The sequence below is a fragment of the Lipotes vexillifer genome, unplaced genomic scaffold (genome assembly GCF_000442215.2).
Source record: "Lipotes vexillifer unplaced genomic scaffold, Lipotes_vexillifer_v1.1 scaffold640, whole genome shotgun sequence".
NCBI lineage: Eukaryota > Metazoa > Chordata > Mammalia > Artiodactyla > Lipotidae > Lipotes > Lipotes vexillifer.
Genome location: NW_006773138.1, coordinates 2162063 through 2184785, shown reverse-complemented (window position 1 = coordinate 2184785; position 22723 = coordinate 2162063). Strand labels below are relative to the sequence as shown.

The window sequence follows — 22723 nt, the reverse complement described above, 5'->3', positions numbered from 1 at the left end:
TTTGCGATACGCGGGCCTCTCACTGTTGTGGCCTCTCCCGTTGTGGAGCACAGGCTCTGGACGCGCAGGCTCAGCGGCCATGGCTTACGGGCCCAGCCGCTCTGCAGCATGTGGGATCTTCCCAGACCGGGGCACGAACCCGCATCCCCTGCATCGGCAGGCGGACTCTCAACCACTGCACCACCAGGGAAGCCCTGGATAAATTTTAACTCAACCGTATAGAGGGGCAAGTTCAGGATAAGCTGCTATAGGGCAGAAAGTGGGAGGTGAGAGCAAAGAGCCTCAGCAGTGGTACACTGCTGTATTGTTCTTTGGCTTCAGAGAACTTGAAACTGAAACTTTGCGTACCAGAGAACTAGCTCACCACGTGACATAGGAAACTTGGAGCCAGAACTCTGGGCCCTTGATGACATCACCCCTTATGACCCTGGATGTCTCTTTTGACCCAGCCTCTCGAGAATGGTCATTCTTTCCATCACACTCCATAGGAAGGGTCTGTTGGCCCACTTCTTATCACCAGGGCACTTTGACTTTGACTTTCTTTTCCTTCTAAGGCAACCAAGGTATGTGCGCTTCCTCCCATATTCGAGATTCTTCCCGTGAAGTCACTGAAGGCGAGGAACCAGACGCTGGCCCTGCCCTTCCCAGAGCTGAGGTACCTTAGCCTGGCCTACAACAAGGTAACTCTCTGCTTCTCTACCTCTTTCCTCAGGGGCACAGACGGGAGGGTGGGGTGTGAGCTGCTCTGGCCTGAAAGCTAACCCTCCCGTTCCCTTCATCAACCGTATGCAGGCTCAGGAATTCTCAGGGTGGGGGGAAGCAGAGGGCATGCAGGCCAAGGCAGGAGTCCATCCATTCAGTCACAGATATTGATTTAACACAACATGTGCCAGGCTCTGTGCCAGGCACTGGGGATACAGCTGTGCAAAAGAAAGATTCAGCCTCTGAATCTGAAGACTGATACTGGACAAATAATCACAATATAAGACTGCTCAGTGTTATGAAGACATTCACAGTGCTATGAAGTATGTGACAGGGCAGGGGGTCTCACCTAATATTTGGGATCAGGGAAGGTTCTCTGCAGAGTGATGTTTAAGCTGAGATGGGAATCAGTGAGTTTATTGAGGTGAAGACTGAGGGTAGAGTGAAGTGAGAAATGTTCTAGCCTAAGGGAGCAGCAGATGTAAAGTCCATGGGACAGATTTAACATGTGTTTCCTTAACATGTTTTTGTTTTTTAATTAATTTATTTATGGCTATGTTGGGTCGTTGTTGCTGCACATGGGCTTTCTTTTAGTTGCGGCAAGTGGGGGCTACTCTTCGTTGCGGTGTGTGGGCTTCTCTTGTTGAGCATGGGCTCTAGGTGCACGGGCTTCAGTAGTTGTGGCGCATGGGCTCAGTAGTTGTGGCTTGCGGGCTTAGCTGCTCCACGGCATGTGGAATCTTCCCGGACCAGGGCTCAAACCTGTGTCCCCTGCATTGGCAGGCGGATTCTTAACCACTGTGCCACCAGGGAAGCCCCCCGCCCTTACCATATTTTATGTTAACATATTTTTCCAACAGCCATGTCCTATAAAACTTCCAGTAAACCCCACTAATTGAGCCCTACTCAGGTGTGAAATGCAGGCAACTTTTAAGGTACTCTGCTTACATTCCTTCTGAGGCAAGTGGTTAGTACAGCCAAACTTCCCGGGTGTTTTCTTCTAAGAGTTATAATTTTAGCTGTAACATTTAGGTCTTTGATCCTTTTTTTTTTTTGCGGTACGCGGGCCTGTCACTGCTGTGGCCTTTCCCGCTGCGGAGCACAGGCTCCAGACACGCAGGCTCAGCGGCCATGGCTCACGGGCCCAGCCGCTCTGCGGCGTGTGGGATCCTCCCGGACCGGTGCAAAACCCCGCGTCCCCTGCATCGGCAGGCGGACTCCCAACCACTGCGCCACCAGGGAATCCCAGGTCTTTGATCCATTTTGAGTTAATGTTTATATGTGGTGCGAGATAGGGGTCCGGCTTCATTCTTTTGTATGTGGATATGCAGTTTTCTCAACACCGTTTATTTTTTTAAATAAATTTATTTATTTATATTTGGCTGCATTGGATCTTCATTGCTGTGCACGGGCTTTCTCTAGTGGCACCTAGCGGGGGCTACTCTTTGCTGTGGCACGTGGGCTTCTCATTGCGGTGGCTTCTCTTGTGGAGCATGGGCTCTAGGCACGCGGGCTTCAGTAGTTGTGGCTCGCGGGCTCTAGAGCGCAGGCTCAGTAGTTGTGGCGCACGGGCTTAGTTGCTCCACAGCATGTGGGATCTTCCCAGACCAGGGCTCGAACCCATGTCCCTTGCATTGGCAGGCAGATTCTTAACCACTGCACCACCAGGGAAGTCCTTCAACACCATTATTGAAAAGACTGTTCTTTCCCCATTGAGTGGTCTGCTCACCCTTGTTGAAAATCAGTGGATAAGAGATGTATTATGGGTCCTCCTTTCATTCTTGAAACTGGTAAGTTGTGTCTTTTATTGATCCAAAATAGTTAGAAGTTATCCCTTTTATTGACTTAAAAAAAACCCCACTAAGCTAGGTGCTGGTTTCTTTGGATTTCTCTGTAGTCTGTTTTCCATTTCATTGATTTCTGCTCATAACTTTATTTTCTACTCACAATGAGCTTAATTGGCTCTTCTTTTTCTAGATTCATAAATAGTATAATATTAGATCATTGATTTAGACCTTTCTTCTTTTTAATATAAGCATGTACAGCTATAAATATCTTCTTTAAGCACTGTTAGAGCTGCATCCTACAAATTGTGTCTTGATTTTCATTCAGTTAAAATATTTTTTTTTTTATGATTTCTTCTTTGACCCTTGGGTTGTTTAGAAGTGAGTTGTTTTGTTTCCAAATATATGGGGATCTTCTAGATAACTTACATTTGTTGAGTTCTAATTTAATTCTATTGTGGTCAGATAACATAATCTGTAAGATTTCATTCTTCTGAAATTTATTTAAACTTATTTTATGGTCCACCCTATATTCTAGCTTGGTGAACACTCTGTGTGCACTTAGAAAAAAAAATGTATATTCTACAGTTTTGGGGGATAGTGTTCTATAAATATCAACTAAGTTAAGGTGGTTGGTGGTGTCACTCAGATCTTTTATGTACTATTGTTTTATGTGTTCTATTAATTATTGAGAGCAGTATGCTAAAATCTCCAGCCATGATTGTGGATTTGTTTATTTCTCCCTTTAGTTCTGTCAGTTTTTGCTGCATGTATTTTGAAGCTCTACCCTTGGGTACATATTCATTTAGAATTTTTATATCTGTTTGATGTGTTTATCCTTTTCTTATTATGACTTGTCTGTCTTTGCCTCTAATTATACTCCTTGTTTTAATGTCTGTTTTGTGTGATTTTAGTATAGATGCACAGCTGTCTTATGCTTACTGTTCGCATGGTGTATCGTTCTTTCCTTTTACTTTCAGCCTATTTATAACTTTGTATTTAAAGTGTATCTCACTGAAACAGCATGTAGTTGGTTCTTGCTGGGGTGCTGGAGCATTTTCTCAGCATTCCTGCTCTATCCTCATCTTGCAGCCTTTTCTGTGTTCTTACACCTCAGAGGGTTTATCTCCACACTCTTGTTCCTCCCCCAGCAGTGACTGCTTTTGCTTGTTAGTTAGTGCTTGCTAGTCTGGTGGTAGGGTGCCAGTGGGAGGGCCCAACCCCCGTCTTAAATAGGCCCTGGGTTCCTGTGTCTCAAGGATGTACCCTTCTCAGTGGTCCTACCCCTGTCCCAGCAGTAGGCGACTTCTAATGTAATGGGCCAGGTTGAATTCCTCCCCTACCACAGGAGTAGCAGGTTTTAATTTTTTCCCTCCCCAGATGCAGGGCCCTGGGCCCAACAGGGTTTGCTGACCTTCCTCAGCAACTTAAGGCTTTTGTTCACTAGGGAGCAGGGTTGGCAGGGCTTCCTGCCTTTCCTACAATGGCAGCTGCTCTCCTCCTCCAGGCCTGCACCCCAAGGAAGGCTTTCTCCAGTCTCCCTCACTGTGTCCAGTCTTTTGCCTACAAGTGGGTGTGAATTCCCCTTGTGTCTGCAGCACTCAGGAGTTCTATTCTCCTCCTGTAGCCCACACTTGGCCTTTAGCAATTCATTAAAAATTTTAGCTGACTTCTTAAATACCTAAATGCCACTCATCATCTTTTCCTCCCACGTTCTGCCACAGGTGAGCCAGGGTCCATGTCCCATCCCTCCTTGGAGGTGCCCTACTTTCCTTATATTTCAGGCCACTTGATTGCCCTGAGACCTTAGCTCTCTGTTGGACTCAAGAAAAGTTGTGCAGGTGTAGGTTATTCAGTTTTTATATTGTTGTTAGGAGGGGAGCAGCAGTCTTTCCTGTTTTCTACATTTCACTTGAGTTTTTAAACATTTTTCTTTATGAGAGTTACCCCCTTACATATATCTTTTTGTCTGTGATCAGTTGTCTACTGCCAGAATGTAGGTTCTTTTGAGAGCTGTGACTTTGTTTTGCTTACAACTATTTCATCATCTTTTCAAATAGCACCTGATACATGTTAGGTGCTCAGTTATGTTTGTGAGATGAATGAGTGATGTTCTGATCATGTCAAGGAGTACTCAGGCAACCTGTGTTGAAATTAATATTCAATTTATTAAAGTTAAACATTTTAAAACCAGTTATGCCTTCAAACAGAATTTATATACATCTAGAATATTCACTTAGAAATCTAGTAATTTCTGTGCCAAAAGTAAAATAATCACTTTCACTCCACCTTTAACTAATACTTACTTACTTCATAAGTTTGACTATTAAGTTATATTCACCCTAACCCAATGAAAAATTGGGCAGAAATTTCAAGGTGTCATTGGAATCTGAATTTATTTCCAGGGACATTAAACTCACCTTATAAGGGACAAGCTAACCTGATGGTCAAATTCTGCTTACAATAATCAGCCAGAATCCTAAGCCTGTATCTTTCAGCTGGGACTTAATTTCACAGAAAATATGACACATGTGCCCTGGGTATCTTTCAACTTTCCACCAGTATTTTTTTTAATAAATTTATTTATTTATATTTTTGGCTGCGTTGGGTCTTCCTTGCTGCGTGCGGTAGTTGCGGTGAGTGGGGGCTACTCTTCGTTGGGGTGTGCGGGCTTCTCATTGCGGTGGCTTCTTTTGTTGTGGAGCAGGGGCTCTAGGCATGTGGGTTTCAGTAGTTGTGGCACGCGGGCTCAGTAGTTGTGGCTCACGGGCTCTAGAGCGCAGGCTCAGTAGTTGTGGCGCATGGGCTTAGCTGCTCCACGGCATGTGGGATCTTCCCGGACCAGGGCTCGAACCCATGTCCCCTGCATTGGCAGGCGGATTCTTAACCACTTCGCCATGAGGGAAGTCCCTCCACCAGTTTTAATTGTAACTTTCTTCAACTTTTTAGCTACCTGATTTGGATGGATGTAATTTTGCATCCTGACAAAGTTAAATTCTCCATCTCCCATTTTGTGGTGACTGCTTCTTGACTACTTGATTTGCACAAAAGCGACTCTGCACCCTCTTTAACCATCATTATATAGTCATTTATCAACACATATTAGGTTTCTTCATAGATTCATCTTTCTTCCCTCTTTTTCTACAGTCTAGATAAGAAGTCTGGAAAACTTTTTCTGTAAAAGAGACAGATAGTAAATATATTACTCTGTCACTGGTCAACTCTGCCCTTGTAGCACAAAAGGCAATACATAAGTGAATGAGCATGGCAGTGTTCTAATGAAACCTTATTAAACAGATAGGGACCCAGATTTTGGCCAACAGGCTATATCTGCTGACCCTGTTTTTTGTATATTCTTTGGCTAAGAGTGGTTCTTACATTTTTAAATGGTTGAAAAAATCAAAAGAAGAATAATACTTCATGACCCATGAAAATTATGTGAAATTCAAATTTCAGAGTCCATAAGTAAAGTTTTGTTGGAAGAGTCACCACACTTATTTACTTATGAATTGTCTATGGCTGCTTTTGTGCTACAACAGCAAAGTTGAATAGTTGCAACAGAGACTGTATGGCCTGCAAAGCCTAAAACATTTATTAACTGGCCTTTGACAGAAAAGGTTTGCTGACCTCTGGTCTAGATGATCAAATGTCAAAGTCCTTCAAGGCCTACTTTGAGTCCCTTTTCTCCTCTTACTCTGTGTTTTCTCCCGAGGCTGGCTTCACATACCCATTGCCCATGACCAATGCCTCACAAACTTATAACTCCTTTATACCTGAGACCAGTGTATCTACTGTCTACTTGAATTTCTACTTGGAGGTCTAAGAGGCACCTCCAAAAACACATATCCAAAGTGAATTAATGATCTTATCAATTCAAAAATGGATGTTCTTCCATGATTCCATATCGTTGTCAATAGCTGAGTTACTTGAGCTATTGACTCCATTCAGGTACTTGAGGCAAAACCTGGTTGTCGTTTTTGTTTTTTTTTTGCGGTACGCGGGCCTCTCACTGTTGTGGCCTCTCCTGTTGCGGAGCACAGGCTCCGGACGCGCAGGCTCAGCGGCCATGGCTCACGGGCCTAGGCGCTCTGTGGCATGTGGGATCTTCCCGGACCGGGGCACAAACCCGTGTCCCCTGCATCGGCAGGCGGACTCTCAACCACTGCGCCACCAGGGAAGCCCCTGGTTGTCGTCTTTGATACTTCTCTCTCCTGTACATCCCTCCTCCCCACCCATATCTAATCCAAGTCCTGTCAAATTTAAGTCTCCATATTTCTTTTTTTTATGGAATTATAGTTGATTTACAATATTGTGTTAGTTTCAGGTGTATAGCATAGTGATTCAGTATTTTTGCAGATTATATTCCATTATAGGTTATTATAAGACTGAGTATAATTCCCTGTGCTATACAGTATATCCTTGTTGCTTGTCTATTTTATATATAATAGTTTATATTTATTAATCCCATACCCCTAATTTGTCCTTCCCTGCTTCACTCTCCCCTTTGGTAACCACAAGTTTGTTTTCTGTGAGTCTGTTTCTGTTTTGTGTATACATTCATTTATATTATTTTTTAGATTCCAATATAAGTGATATCATACAGCATTTGTCTTTCTCTAACTTATTTCACTAAACGTAATATTTTCTAGGTCTATCCATGTTGCTGCAAATGGCATTATTTCATTTTCTTTATAGCTGAGTAATACCGCCAGTTTACATTCCCACCAATAGTATACGAGGGTTCCCTTTTCTCCACATCTTCTCCAACATTTGTTATTGGTAGACATTTTTTTTAATATTTGTAAAATTTTATTTATTTATTTATTTATTTATTTATGGCTGTGTTGGGTCTTCGTTGCTGCACGCAGGCTTTCTCTAGTTGCAGCGAGCAGGGGCTACTGTTCATTGTGGTGCCCGGGCTTCTCATAGTGGTGGCTTCTCTTGTTGCAGAGCATGGGCTCTAGGCATGCGGGCTCAGTAGTTGTGGCTCACTGGCTCTAGAGCGCAAGCTTAGTAGTTGTGGTGCACGGGCTTAGTTGCTCCGCAGCATGTGGGATCTTCCCAGACCAGGCTCGAACCTATGTCCCCTGCATTGGCAGGCAGATTCTTAACCACTGCGCCACCAGGGAAGTCCCATGGTAGACTTTTTGATGACAGCCATTCTGACAGATGTAAGGTGATATCTCATTGTGGTTTTGATTTGCATTACTCTATTAGCGATGTTGAGCATATTTCATGTGACTGTTGGCCATCTGTATGTCTTTGGAAAAATCTCTCTTCAAATCTTCTGCCCAGTTTTCAATTGGATTATTTGGGTTTTTTGATAATGAGCTGTTTGTATGTATATTAACCCCTTGTTAGTTGCATCATTTGCAAATATTTTCCCCCATTCCACAGATTGCCTTTTTGTTTTGTCAGTGGTTTCCTTTGCTATGCAGAAGCTTTTAAGTTTAATTAGGTCCCATCTGTTTATTTTTGCTCTTATTTCTTTTGCCTTAGGAAAGTGATGCAAAAAAATATTGCTATAATTTATGTCAAAGAGTGTTCGGTCTATGTTCTCTTCTAGGACTTTTATGATTTCAGGTCTTACATTTAGGTGATTAAACCATTTTGAGTTTATTTTTGTATATGGTGTAAGAGAATGTTCTTTTTTTGGCTGCGCTGCGCAGCTTGTGGGATCTTAGGTCCCTGACCAGGGATTGAACCTGGGCTCTTGGCATTGAAAGCATGGAGTCCTAAACACTGGACTGCCGGGGAGTTCCCAAGAGAATGTTCTAATATATATATATTTTTACATGTAGCTGTCCAGTTTTCCCAGCACCACTTACTGAGGAGACTGTCTTTTTTCCATTTATATTCTTGCCTCGTTTGTCGTAGATTAATTGACCGTAGGTGTGTGGCTTTATTTCTCAGCTTTTTATTCTGTTCCATTGATGTATGTGTCTGTTTTTGTGTCAACACCATGCTGTTTTTGATTACTATAGCTTTATAGTATAGTCTGAAGTCTGGGAGGGTTATACCTCCAGCTTTGTTCTTTTCCTTGGGACTGCTTTGGCAATTCTGGGTCTTTATTGTATTTTAGTATTATTTCTTCTAGTTCTCTGGAAAAAGTAATGGGTATTTTGATAGGGATTGCATTAAATCTGTAGATTGCTTTGGGTAGTATGGCCATTTTAACAATATTAAAATCTTCCTATCCTCCAGCATAGGATATCTTTCCATTTCATTGAATCATCTTTAATTTCCTTCATCCATGTTTTACAGTTTTCCAAATACAGGCTTTCACTTCCTTGGATAAGTTTATTCCTAGGTATTTTTGGATGTGATTAAAAAAAATTTTTTAATTGAAATATAGTTGCTGTACAATATTATATAAGTTAGAGGTGTACAGTCAGTGATTCATAGTTTTTAAAGGTTGTACTCCATTTATAATTACTATAAAGTAATGTCCGTATTCCCCGTGTTGTACAATATATCCTTGGAACTTATTTTATACCTAATAGTTTGTACATCTTTCTTCTCTACACCTATATTGCCCCTTCCCCCTTCCCCCTTCCCCATTGGTCACCACTAGTTTGTTTTCTATATCTGTAAGTCTGCTTCTTTCTTATTGTATTCACTAGTTTCCTGTATTTTTTAGATTCCACAACTAAGTGATATCATACAGCATTTGTCTTTCTCTGACTTACTTCACTTAAAATAATACCCTCCAAGTCCATCCATGTTGCTGCAAATGGCAAGATTTCATTCTTTTTTATGGCTGTTAGTCCATTGTGTGTGTGTGTGTATACCACGTCTTCTTTATCCATTCATCTGTTGATGGTCACTTAGGTTGCTTCCATATCTTGCCATTTGTAAACAATGGTGCTATGAACACTGGGATGCATGTACCTTTTCAAATTAGTGCTTTTGTTTTTTTCAGATATTTACCCAGGAGTAGAACTGCTTGGTCAATGGTAGTTCTATTTTAAGTTTCTTGAGAAACCTCCATACTGTTTTCCACAGTGGCTGTACAGTTTACATTCCCACCAACAGTGCATGAGGGTTGTCTTTTCTCCACATCCTCTCCAACAATTGTTATATTTGTGTTCTTTTTGATGATAGCCATTCTGAGAGGTGTGAGATAATATCTCATTGTGGTTTTGATTTGCATTTCCCTAATGATTAGCAGTGTTCAGCATCTTTTCATGGGCCTGTTGGCCATCTGCATTTGCTCCTTAGAAAAATGTCTTCGGTTCTTCTGCCCATTTTTTAATCAGGTTGTTTGGTTTTTTTGATGTTGAGTTGTATGAGCTATTTATATATATATTGGATATTAATCCCTTATTGGTCATATCATTTTCTCCTACGCAGGAGGTTGTCTTTTCCTTTTTTCAATGGCTTCTATTGCTGTGCAAAAACTTTTAGGTTTAATTAGGTTCCATTTGTTTATTTTTGCATTTATTTCCTTTGGTTTAGGAAACAGATCCAAAAAAATATTGCTATGATTTATGTCAAAGACTGTTCTGCCTTTGTTTTCCTCTAAAAGTATTACAGTATCCAGTCTTACATTTAGGTCTTTAATCCATTTTGACTTTATTTTTGTATATGGTGTTCAAGAACGTTTTAACTTCACTCTTTTACATTTAGCTGTCCAGTTTTCCCAGTACCACTTATTTGAAGAGATTATCGTTTCTCCATTGTATATTCTTGCCTCCTTTGTCATAGATTAATTGATCATAAGTGCATGTTTTTTTTCTGGGCTCTCTCTACTGTTGCACTGATGTCTCTTTTTATGCCAGTACCATAATGTTTTGATTATATTGTAGCTTTGTAATATAGTCTGAAGTCAGGGAGCATGATTCGTCCAGATCTGTTATTCTTTATCAAGATTGTTTAGACTATTTGGGTTCTTTTGTGTTTCAATACAAATTTTAATATAGTTTGTTCTGGTTCTTTGAAAAATGCCATTGATATTTTTTTTGAATTTTAATATCCTTATTGGAGTTTAATTGCTTTACAATGTTGTGTTAGTTTCTGCTGTACAACACAGTGAATCAGCTATATGTATACATATATCCCTATATCCCCTCCCTCTTGAGTCTTCCTCCCACCCTCCCTATCCCACCCCTCTAAGTCATCAGAAGGCATCAAGCTGATCTCCCTGTGCTATGCAGCAGCTTCCCACTTGCCATCCATTTTACAATTGGTAGTGTATATATATCAATGCTACTCTCTCACTTCATCCCAGCTTCCCCTTCCCCCCCATGTCCATTGATAGCTTGATAGGGACTGCATTGAATCTGTAGATTGCCTTTGGTAGTATGGTCATTTTAACAATATTGATTCTTCCAATCCAAGAACACGGTGTATCTTTCCATCTGTTTGTCGTCTTTTTCTTTCATCAGTGTCTTATACTTTTCCGAATACAGTTCTTTTGCCTCCTTAGGTAGGTTCATTCCTAGATATTTTATTCTTTTTGATGTGATGGTAAATGGGATTGTTTCCTTAATTTCTCTTTATGATAGTTCATTGTTAATGTGTAGGAATGGAACAGATTTCTGTATATTGATTTTATATCCTGCACCTTTACTGAATTCAGCGATGAGTGCTAGTAGTTTTCTGGTGGTGTCTTTAGGATTTTCTATATGTACTATTGCATCAGCTACAAATGGTGACAGTTTTACTTCTTCCTTTCCAATTTGGATTCCCTTTATTTCTTTTTCATCTATGACTGTTGTAGCTAGGACTTCCAAAACTATGTTGAATAAAAGTGGCTAGAGTAGACATCCTTGTCTTGTTCCTGATCTTAGAAGAAATGCTTTCAGCTTTTCACCTTCGAGTATGATGTTACCTGTGGGTTTGTCATATATGGCCTTTATTATGTTTAGGTACATTCCCACTATGCCCACTTTCTGGAGAGTTTTTATCATAAATGGGTGTTGAATTTTGTCAAAAGCTTTTTCTGCATCTATTGAGATGGTCATATGGTTTTTATTCTTCAATCTGTTGATGTGGTGTATCCCAATGATTGATTTGTGTATATTGAAGAATCCTTGCATCCCTGGGATAAATCCCACTTGATCATGTTGTATGATCCTTTTAATGTATTGTTGGATTTGGATTGCTAGTATTTTGTCAAGGATTTTTGCATCTCTGTTCATCAGTGATATTGGCCTGTAATTTTCTTTTTTTGTCATATCTTTGTGTGGTTTTGGTATCAGGGTGATGGTGGACTCACAGAATGAGTTTGGGAGTGTTCCTTCCTCTGCAATTTTTTGGAATAGTTTCATAGGATTGGTGTTAACTCTTCTCTAAATGTTTGATAGAATTTGCCTGTGAAGCCATCTGGTCCTGGACTTTTGTTTGTTGGACTTTTTAAAATCACAGTTTTAATATCAGTACTGGTAATTGGTCTGTTCATATTTTGTATTTCTTACTGGTTCACTCTTGGAAGATTGTACCTTTCTAGGAATTTGTCCATTTCTTCTAGGTTGTCCATTTTATTCTCGTGTAGTTTATTGTAGTAGTCTCTTATGATCCTTTGTATTTCTGTGGTGTCAGTTGTAACTTCTTTTTCATTTCTGATTTTATTGATTTGAGTCCTCTCCCTTCCTTCCTTGATGAGTCTGGCTAAAGGTTTATTAATTTTGTTTTTCTTTTCAAAGAACCAACTTTAGTTTCATTGATCTTTTCTATTGTTTTCTTCATTTCTGTTTCATTTATTTCTGCTCTGATCTTTATGATTTCTTTCCTTCTACTAACTTTGGGTTTTGTTTGTTCTTCTTTCTCTAGTTGCTTTAGGTGTAAGTTTAGGTTGTTTGAGATTTTTTCTTATTTCCTGAGGTAACACTGTATTGCCATAAACTTTCCTTTTATAACTGCTTTTGCTGAGTCCCATAGGTTTTGGATTGTCGTGTTTTTGCTTTCATTTGTCTCTAGGTATTTTTTAAATTTCACCTTTGATTTCTTCAGTGATCCATTGGTTGTTCAGTAGCATACCATTTATCCTCCAAGTGTTTGTGTTTTTTACAGTTTTTTTTTTTTTTATTTAGGTCTTTAACCCATTTTGAGCTTATTTTTGTGTATGGTGTTAGGGAGTGATCTAATCTCATAGTTTTACATGTAGCTGTCCAGCTTTCCCAGCACCACTTATTGAAGAGGCTGTCCTTTCTCCACTGTACATTCCTGCCTCCTTTATCAAAGATAAGGTGACCATATGTGTGTGGGTTTATCTCTGGGCTTTCTATCCTGTTCCACTGATCTATATTTCTGTTTTTGTGCCAGTACCATACTATCTTGATTACTGTAGCTTTGTAGTATAGTCTGAAGTCAGGAAGCCTGATTCCTCCAGCTCCGTTTTTCGTTCTCAAGATTGCTTTGGCAATTCGGGGTCTTTTGTGTTTCCATACAAATTGTGAAATTTTTTGTTCTAGTTCTGTGAAAAATTCCAGTGGTAGTTTGATAGGGATTGCATTGAATCTGTAGATTGCTTTGGGTAGTAGAGTCCTTTTCACAATGTTGATTCTTCCAATCCAAGAACATGGTATATCTCTCCATCTATTTGTATCATCTATAATTTCTTTCATCAGCGTCTTATAATTTCCTGCATACAGGTCTTTTGTCTCCTTAGGTAGGTTTACTCCTAGATATTTTATTCTTTTTGTTGTAATGGTAAATGGGAGTGTTTTCTTGATTTCACTTTCAGATTTTTCATCATTAGTGTATAGGAATGCCAGAGATTTCTGTGCATTAATTTTGTATCCTGCTACTTTACCAAATTCATTGATTAGCTCTAGTAGTTTTCTGGTAGCATCTTTACGATTCTCTATGTATAGTATCATATCATCTGCAAATAGTGACAGCTTTACTTCTTCTTTTCCAATTTGGATTCCTTTTATTTCCTTTTCTTCTCTGATTGCTGTGGCTAAAACTTCCAAAACTATGTTGAATAAGAGTGGTGAGAGTGGGCAACCTTGTCTTGTTCCTGATCTTAGTGGGAATGCTTTCAGTTTTTCACCATTGAGGATGATGTTGGCTGTGGGCTTGTCATATATGGCCTTTATTATGTTGAGGAAAGTTCCCTCTATGCCTACTTTCTGCAGGGGTTTTATCATAAATGGGTGTTGAATTTTGTCAAAAGCTTTCTCTGCATCTATTGAGATGATCATATGGTTTTTCTCCTTCAATTTGTTAATATGGTGTATCACATTGATTGATTTGTGTATATTGAAGAGTCCTTGCATTCCTGGAATAAACCCCACTTGATCATGGTGTGTGATCCGTTTAATGTGCTGTTGCATTCTGTTTGGAAGTATTTTGTTGAGGATTTTTGCATCTATATTCATCAGTGATATTGGCCGGTAGTTTTCTTTCTTTGTGACATCCTTGTCTGGTTTTGGAATCAGGGTGATGGTGGCCTCGTAGAATGAGTTTGGGAGTGTTCCTCCCTCTGCTATATTTTGGAAGAGTTTGAGAAGGATAGGTGTTAGCTCTTCTCTAAATGTTTGATAGAATTCGCCTGTGAAGCCATCTGGTCCTGGGCTTTTGTTTGTTGGAAGATTTTTAATCACAGTTTCAATTTCAGTGTTTGTGATTGGTCTGTTCATATTTTCTATTTCTTCCTGATTCAGTCTTGGCAGTTTGTGCATTTCTAAGAATTTGTCCATTTCTTCCAGATTGTCCATTTTATTGGCATAGAGTTGCTTGTAGTAATCCCTCATGATTTTTTTTATTTCTGCAGTGTCAGTTGTTACTTCTCCTTTTTCATTTCTGATTCTATTGATTTGAGTCTTCTCCCTTATTTTCTTGATGAGTCTGGCTAATGGTTTATCAATTTTGTTAATCTTCTCAAAGAACCAGCTTTTAGTTTTATTGATCTTTGCTATTGTTTCCTTCATTTCTTTTTCATTTATTTCTGATCTGATTTTTATGATTTCTTTCCTTCTGCTAACTCTGGGGTTTTTTTGTTCTTCTTTCTCTAATTGCTTGAGGTGCAAGGTTAGGTTGTTTATTCGAGATGTTTCCTGCTTCTTAAGGTGGGCTTGTATTGCTATAAACTTCCCTCTTAGAACTGCTTTTGCTGCATCCCATAGGTTTTGGGTCGTTGTATCTCCATTGTCATTTGTTTCTAGGTATTTTTTAATTTCCTCTTTGATTTCTTCAGTGATCACTTCGTTACTAAGTAGTGTATTGTTTAGCCTCCATGTGTTTGTATTTTTTACTGCTCTTTTCCTATAATTGATATCTAATCTCATGGCGTTGTGGTCGGAAAAGATACTTGATATAATTTCAATTTTCTTAAATTTACCAAGGCTTGATTTGTGACCCAAGATATGATCTATCCTGGAGAATGTTCCATGAGCACTTGAGAAAAATGTGTATTCTGTTGTTTTTGGATGGAGTGTCCTATAAATATCAATTAAGTCCATCCTGTTTAATGTATCATTTAAAGCTTGTGTTTCCTTATTTATTTTCATTTTGGATGATCTGTCCATTGGTGAAAGTGGGGTGTTGAAGTCCCCTACTATGAATGTGTTACTGTCGATTTCCCCTTTTTTGGCTGCTAGTTTTTGCCTTATGTATTGAGGTGCTCCTATGTTGGGTGCATAAATATTTACAATTGTTATATCTTCTTCTTGGATCGATCCCTTAATCATTATGTAGTGTCCTTCTTTGTCTCTTCTGATAGTCCTTATTTTAAAGTCTATTTTGTCTGATATGAGAATTGCTACTCCAGCTTTCTTTTGGTTTCCATTTGCATGGAATATCTTTTTCCATCCCCTTACTTTCAGCCTGTATGTGTCTCTAGGTCTGAAGTGGATCTCTTGTAGACAGCAAATATATGGGTCTTGTTTTTGTATCCATTCAGCCAATCTGTGTCTTTTGGTGGGAGCATTTAGTCCATTTACATTTAAGGTAATTATCGATATGTATGTTCCTAATCCCATTTCCTTAATTGTTTTGGGTTCGTTATTGTAGCTCTTTTCCTTCTCTTGTGTTTCTTTCCTAGAGAAGTTCCTTTAGCAGTTGTTGTAGAGCTGGTTTGGTGGTGCTGAACTCTCTCAGCTTTTGCTTGTCTGTAAAGGTTTTAATTTCTCCATCAAATCTGAATGAGATCCTTGCTGGGTAGAGTAATCTTGGTTGCAGGTTTTTCTCCTTCATCACTTTCAGTATGTCCTGCCACTCCCTTCTGGCTTGCAGAGTTTCTGCTGAAATATCAGCTGTTAACCTTATGGGGATTCCCTTGTGTGTTATTTGTTGTTTTTCCCTTGCTGCTTTTAATATGTTTTCTTTGTATTTAATTTTTGACAGTTTGACTAATATGTGTCTTGGTATATTTCTCCTTGGATTTATCCTGTATTGGACTCTCTGTGCTCCCTGGACTTGATTAACTATTTCCTTTCCCATATTAGGGAAGTTTTCAACTATAATCTCTTCAAATATTTTCTCAGTCCCTTTCTTTTTCTCTTCTTCTTCTGGAACCCCTATAATTCGAATGTTGGTGCGTTTAATGTTGTCCCAGAGGTCTCTGAGACTGTCCTCAGTTCTTTTCATTCTTTTTTCTTTATTCTGCTCTGCAGTAGTTATTTCCACTATTTTATCTTCCAGGTCACTTATCCGTTCTGCCTCAGTTATCCTGCTATTGATCCCATCTAGAGTATTTTTCATTTCATTTATTGTGTTGTTCATCATTGTCTGTTTCATCTTTAGTTCTTCTAGGTCCTTGTTAAATGTTTCTTGCATTTTGTCCATTCTGTTTCCAAGATTTTGGATCATCTTTACTATCATTATTCTGAATTCTTTTTCAGGTAGACTGCCTATTTCCTCTTCATTTGTCAGGTCTGGTGGGTTTTTATCTTGCTCCTTCATCTGATGTGTGTTTTTCTGTCTTTTCATTTTGCTTATCTTACTGTGTTTGGAGTCTCCTTTTTGCAGGCTGCTGGTTTGTAGTTGCCGTTGTTTTTGATGTCTGTCTCCAGTGGCTAAGGTTGGTTCAGTGGGTTGTGTAGGCTTCCTGGTGGAGGGGACTAGTGGCTGTGTTGTGGTGTATGAGGCTAGATCTTGTCTCTCTAGTGGGCAGGTCCACGTCTGGTGGTGTGTTTTGGGGTGTCTGTGGACTTATTATGATTTTAGGCAGCCTCTCTGCTAATGGGTGGGGTTGTGTTCCTGTCTTGCTAGTTGTTTGGCATAGGATGTCCAGCACTGTAGCTTGCTGGTCGTTGAGTGAAGCTGGGTGCTGGTGTTGAGATGGAGATCTCTGGGAGATTTTCGCCATTTGATATTATGTGGAGCTGGGAGGTCTCTTGTGGACCAGTATCCTGAAGTTGGCTCTCCCACCTCAGAGGCACAGCACTGAGTCCTGGCTGCAGCACCAAGAGCCTTTCATCCGCACGGCTCAGAAGAAAAGGGAGAAAAAGTAGAAAGAAAGAATTAGTAGAAGTAGAAAGAAAGGAGGGAGGGAGGGAGGGAGGGAGCAAGGAAGGAAAGAAGGAAGAAAAAAAAGAAGATAAAGTAAAATAAAGTAAGATAAAATATAATAAAGTTATTAAAATAAAAAAAAAAAATAAGAGGAAAAAACCCAAAAAAAACACAAAAACGGATGGATATAACCCTGGAACAAATGGTGGAAATAAAGCTATACAGACAAAGTCTCACACAGAAGCATACACATACACACAAAAAAAGGAAAAGGGGAAAGAATAATAAATCTTGCTCTTAAAGTCCACCTCCTTAATTTGGGATGATTCGTTGTCTGTTCATGTATTCCACAGATGCAGGGTACATCAAGTTGATTGTGGAGCTTTAATCCGCTGCTTCTGAGGCTGCTGGGAGAGATTTCCCTTTCTCTTCTTTGTTCTCACAGCTCCCAGGGGCTCAGCTTTGGATTTGGCCCCGCCTGTGCGTGTAGGTCGCTGGAGGGCGTTTGTTCTTTGCTCAGACAGGACGGGGTTAAAGGAGCCGCTGATTCGGGGCCTCTGGCTCATTCAGGCCGGGGGTGGGGGGTAGGGAGTTTCACGGAGCGCAGGGCGAGGCAGAGGCCGGCATGGCGTTGCACCAGCCTGAGGCGCACCGTATGTTCTCCCGGGGGAGTTGTCCCTGGATCACGGGACCCTGTCAGTGGCGGGCTGCACAGGCTCCCCAGAAGGGGGTGTGGATAGTGACCTGTGCTCGCACACAGGCTTCTTGGCGGCAGCAGCAGCCTTAGCATCTCATGTCTGTCTCTGGGGTCCACGCTTTTAGCCATGGCTCGTGCCCGTCTCTGGAGCTCCTTTAAGCAGCGTTCTTAATCCCCTCTCCTCGCACACCAGGAAATAAACAGGGAAGAGAAAAAATCTCTTGCCTCTTCGGTAGGTCCAGACTTTTCCCTGGACTCCCTTCCTGCCAGCCGTGGAGGACTAACCCCCTGCAGGCTGTGTTCACACCGCCAACCGCAGTCCTCTCCCTGCGCTCCGACCGAAGACCCGCCCACTCCGGCGGGGGAGCAGACCAGCCTCTCGGGCTGGTGAGTGCCGGTCGGCGCCGATCCTCTGTGCTGGAATCTATCTGCTTTGCCCTCCGCACCCCTGTGCTCTCCTCCGCGGCTCCGAAGCTCCCCCCCTCCACCACCGCAGCCTCTGCCCGCGAAGGGGCTTCCTAGTGTGTGGACACTTTTCCTCCTTCACAGCTCCCTCCCACTGGTGCAGGACCCGTCCCTGTCCTTTTGTCTCTGTTTATTCTTTTTTCTTTTGCCCTACCCAGGTATGGGGGGGGGGTTTCTTGCCTTTTGGGAGGTCTGAGGTCTTCTGCCAGTGTTCAGTAGGTGTTCTGTCGGAGTTGTTCCACGTGTAGATGTATTTCTGGTGTATCTGTGGGGAGGAAGGTGATCTCCGCGTCTTACTCTTCCGCCATCTTCCCGGAAGTCTATTCTTGTAGTTGATTTCTAATCTCAGCGTTGTGGTCAGAAAAGATGCTTGGTAAGATTTCCGTTTTCTTAAATTTACCATGGCTTGCTTTGTGGCCCAGCATGTGATCTGTCTTGGAGAATGTTCCATGTGCACTTGAGAAGAATGTGTATTCTGCTGCTTTCAGATGGAATGTTCCATAAATATCAATTAAGTCAATGTGATCTAATGTGTTATTTAAGGCTTGTGTTTCCTTATTGATTTTCTATCTGGATGATCTGTCCATTGATGTAAGTGGGGTGTTAAAGTCCCCCACTATTATTGTGTTACTATTGATTTCTCCTTTTATGGCTATTAGCATTTACCTTATACATTGGTGTGCTCCTGTGTTGCATGCATATATATTTACAGTTGTTATATATTCTTGGATTGATCCCTTGATCATTATGTAGTGTCCTTGTCTCTTGTAACAGTCTTTATTTTAAAGTCTATTTTGTCTATATGAGTATTGCTACTCCAGCTTTCTTTTGATTTCCATGTGCATGGAATACCTTTTTCCATCCCCTTACTTTCAGTTTGCATGTGTCTCTAGATCTGATATAAGTCTCCTATAGGCAGCATATATACAGGTCTTGTTTTTTTAACCATTTAGCCACTCATCTTTTGGTTGGAGCATTTAGCCCATTTACATTTAAGGTGATTATTGATATGTATGTTCTTACTGCCATCCTGTTAATTGTTTTGTTTTTGTTTTCATAGGTCTTTTTTTCCCTTTCTTCTTTTGCTGTCTTGTGATTTGATGACCATCTTTAGTTTTATGTTTGAATTCCTTTTTCTGTTTTGTGTGTATATTATAGGTTTTGGTTTGTGGTTACCATGAAGTTTTTGTATAGCAGTCTCTCTCCCTCTCCTTCTCCCTCTCTCTCTCTATATATATGTAGATGTATATATATGTATATATGTGTGTGTGTGTAATTGTATTAAGTTGCTGATCTCAATTTCAAATTTTAGTGATCTGTTCTTCCGTACCCCTATTGATTCCCTCTAGTGTATTTTTCATTTCAGTTATTGTATTCTTCACCTCTGTTTGATTGTTCTTTATATTTTCTTTTTAAAAAAACTTCTAACTTCTCCCTCTGTGCATCCATTGTCCTCCCAAGTTCTTTGATCACGTTTACAATCTTTACTCTGAACTCTGGCCTGCAGATTTTCTGATGAAAAATCAGCTGATAGCTTTATGGGAGTTTCCTTGCTGCTTCTTGTATTCTCTTTAATTGTTGTCATTTTAGTTACAATGTGTCTTGATGTATTCCTCTTTTGAGTTAATCCTGTATGGGACTCTCTGTGCTTCCTGAACTTGGATGTCTGTTTCCTTTCCCAGTGAGGCAAGTTTTCAGCTATTATGTCTTCAGTTGTTCTCAGCCTCTTTCTCTTCTCTTTCTGAGACCCCTATAGTGCAAATATTTGTGCACTTGATGTGGTCCCAGAGGTCTCTAACTGTCCTCATTTCATTTGTCTTTTTTTCTATTCAGTGGCAGTGATTTCCACTACTCTGTCTTCCAGCTCACTGACCTCTTCCGCTGTGTTATATAGTCTACTATTGATTCCTCTAGTGTTTTCATTTCAGTTATTGCATTTTTCATCTTTGTTTATTCTTTATATTTTCTGATTCTTTAAAAACTTCTAACTTCTCTCTCTGTGCATCCATTCTTTGTCCAAGTTCTTTTATCATCCTTATGATCATTGCCCTGAACTCTTTCTCAGGTAGATTGCCTATCTCCACTTAGTTTTTCTTCTGAGGTTATAGCTTGTTCCTTCATCTGGAACATGTTCCTATTTCACCTCATTTTGCCTAAGTTGCTGTTTTTATTTTTATGGATTTGGCAGGTTGGTTCTGTTTCCCGACTTTGGAGAAGTGTCCTTTTGTAGGAGATGTCCTGTGTGTCCCAGCAGTACACTACCCTCTCATCACCAGAGCTATGTATGCTGTGTGGATCTTTTGTGGCAGGCTGACTGTGTGTGAACACGTGGGTGGTCTGCTAGATTTGATTGGTCCCCAGTCCTATTGGTTTCCAGGTCCTGCCTTGTGTGGAGGCTGCCTGTCGCTGGTTCATAGGACCCAGTCATGAGGTGGCTGACTGCAGAACCTTGGGGTGCCCTGGGTCCAGCTTACTGGTGGGCAGAATCAGGGTCCAGGAGACCTCAGTCTATTGTGTGTCCACTGGTGGGTGAAGGAAGGTTCTGGGGCTAGTGCTGGACTACTGGTGGGCAGAGATGTCTTCTGGGGTCTGGTTGCAGGGTGCAGAGGTCCTAGAGGTGGTGTCAGATTGCTGGTGGGTGGGCCAATTCCTAACACAGTTAGTTGTGGGGTCTGGGGTATCCTGAAATGCATGTCGGCCTGCTAGTGGGTGGGCCAGGGCCCAGCCATTCCCAGGGCAGGATATGGCCTACTAGTGGGTGGGCTGGTTCTGCAGGCTGCAAGGCTGTGGTTTTCTTGTGGCTGGTGTCTGCCTGCTGGTGGGCGAAGCTGGGTCTGACGCTAGACCAGGTTCTCTGGTGGGCAGGGCCACGGTCCAGCAGGTCCCAGGGCAGGGTCTGACTTGCTATTGGGCAGGCCATGTCTGCAGACTTGGGGGCTGCGGTTTTCTTATGGCTGCTCTCTGCCCACTGGTGGGTAAAAATGGGCTGAGGCTAGAGCGGGATCCTTGGAGGGTGGGGCTGGGTCCAAGGGATTATGGGGCTGGGGCCTGTCCACTGGTAGGTGGAGCTGGTTCCCAGGGCCTCAGGTCTAGTGCCTGCACCCTGGTATATGGGGCCAGGTCCTGGGCCCTCTGGTGGGCAGGGCCATGTCCAGGTGTGGCTGTGGGCTCAGGGGTTCTTAAGGCAGCCTGTCTGCTCGTGGGTAGGGCTGTGTCCTTTCCCAGTTAGTTGCCTGGCCTGAGGCCTCCCAGTACTGATGTCTACAGACTGTTGAACCAGGGCATCACTGCACCCTGGGACTAATACGCTAGAAGGAGGATTCTAAAATGGCGCTTGCCAGCACCAGTGTCCACGTGGCAGAATGAGCTCCCCAGATGGCTGCCACCACTGTGTATGTCCCCAGGGTGAGCTCCAGTTGCATCCTGCTTCTCCAGGAGACTTCAAGATCAGCAGATGGGTTTAATCCAGGCTCATATCGAATTACTGCTTCTGCCCTGGGTCCCAGAGTGTGAGATATTCATGTGTTTTACGAGTGGGGTCTCTATCTCCCCCAGCCCTCTGGGACTCTCTAAAGTAAGCCCTGCTGGCCCTCAAAGCCAGATGCTCTGGAGGCTCGTCTTCCCAGTGCAGAAGCCCTGGTCTGGGGAGCTCAGTGTAGGGCTTGGACCTCTCACTTCTTTGGGAGAACCTCTGCAACTGTCATTTTTCTCCTGTTTGTGGGTTGCCCACCCAAGGGGACTTGACTATATTGCAACTCCACCCCTTCTACCCATCTCATTGTGGTTCCTTCTTTATATCCTTAGGCATAGAAGACCTTTTCTGTTAGCTTCTGGTCCTTTTCATCAATGGCTGTTCCATAAATAGTTGTGATTTTGGTGTGCCTGTGAGAGGGGGTGAGCTTAGGGTCTTTCTACTCTAACATCTTGGCCAATCCCCAGTCTTGAATGGATGTTTTTATGTGGGAGCATCCATATGTAGACTGGGTGTACCCAGTGTCTTTGGGGTGACGGCTGGATCTGATGTGGATGGCAGCCACGTCTTTCCTCAGGGTGTGCTGGCCACTAAGATGAGGGTGTGGCTGGTGTTGGATTAGCTAGAGCCTCCAGCAGATGTGAGGCAGGACTTCCTCTCTGCTCAGTGGCCACCTTCACTCTATCGGGGGTGGGGCCTGCTGCCTAGTTGCTGGAGCAGAAGCCCTGAGGGTCAAGCTTGAGCTGGCTCCTTTCCCTTTAAGTGTGTGTTTCCCTTCTCCCCGCACTGGGGCCTTGCTCTGAAGGAGGGGAGTGCTGAAGTGCGCGGGGCTTGTGCCCTTATAGAGGTCCGGTGCTCCTGTGTAGGCGTCTGCAGCTCCACTCAGCTGCAGCCCAAGGTCACATCTTTTCATTATGGTTGGCCCAGATCCAGTGCAAGGCTGTGGCATAGAATGGGCAGGGCTGGAGCCTTCCCTAGGCTGGAACTGGGGATCACGGTGTTTTGGTTCAGGAATTGAAGCTCTGGGCAGCTGTGGGAAGTTGGGCTGCTTCTGTAGTGCTATTTGAGTAAGTGCGACAGTGGCTGCCACTGCCCACCTAGACCACACCCCAGGCCCCCGAGCCACCTCTGCATCCCTAGATGGAGTCTTTTCCCAAGACCTGACTGCCCCAGATCCCGTGCCAGGCTGTGTGTGGCATGGAA

The 22723-nt window shown here is 42.1% G+C and overlaps 1 protein-coding gene across 1 annotated transcript in view; it reads left to right on the top strand.

Moving 5' to 3' along the window:
- Window positions 1–22723, top strand: part of XRRA1 (X-ray radiation resistance associated 1) — a 102569-nt gene that overhangs the window by 70068 nt on the left and 9778 nt on the right. Inside the window, exon 10 of the mRNA XM_007448101.1 lies at window positions 555–680. Coding sequence (XP_007448163.1) covers window positions 555–680 — 126 coding nt within the window. The remainder of the gene's footprint in view (window positions 1–554; window positions 681–22723) is intronic.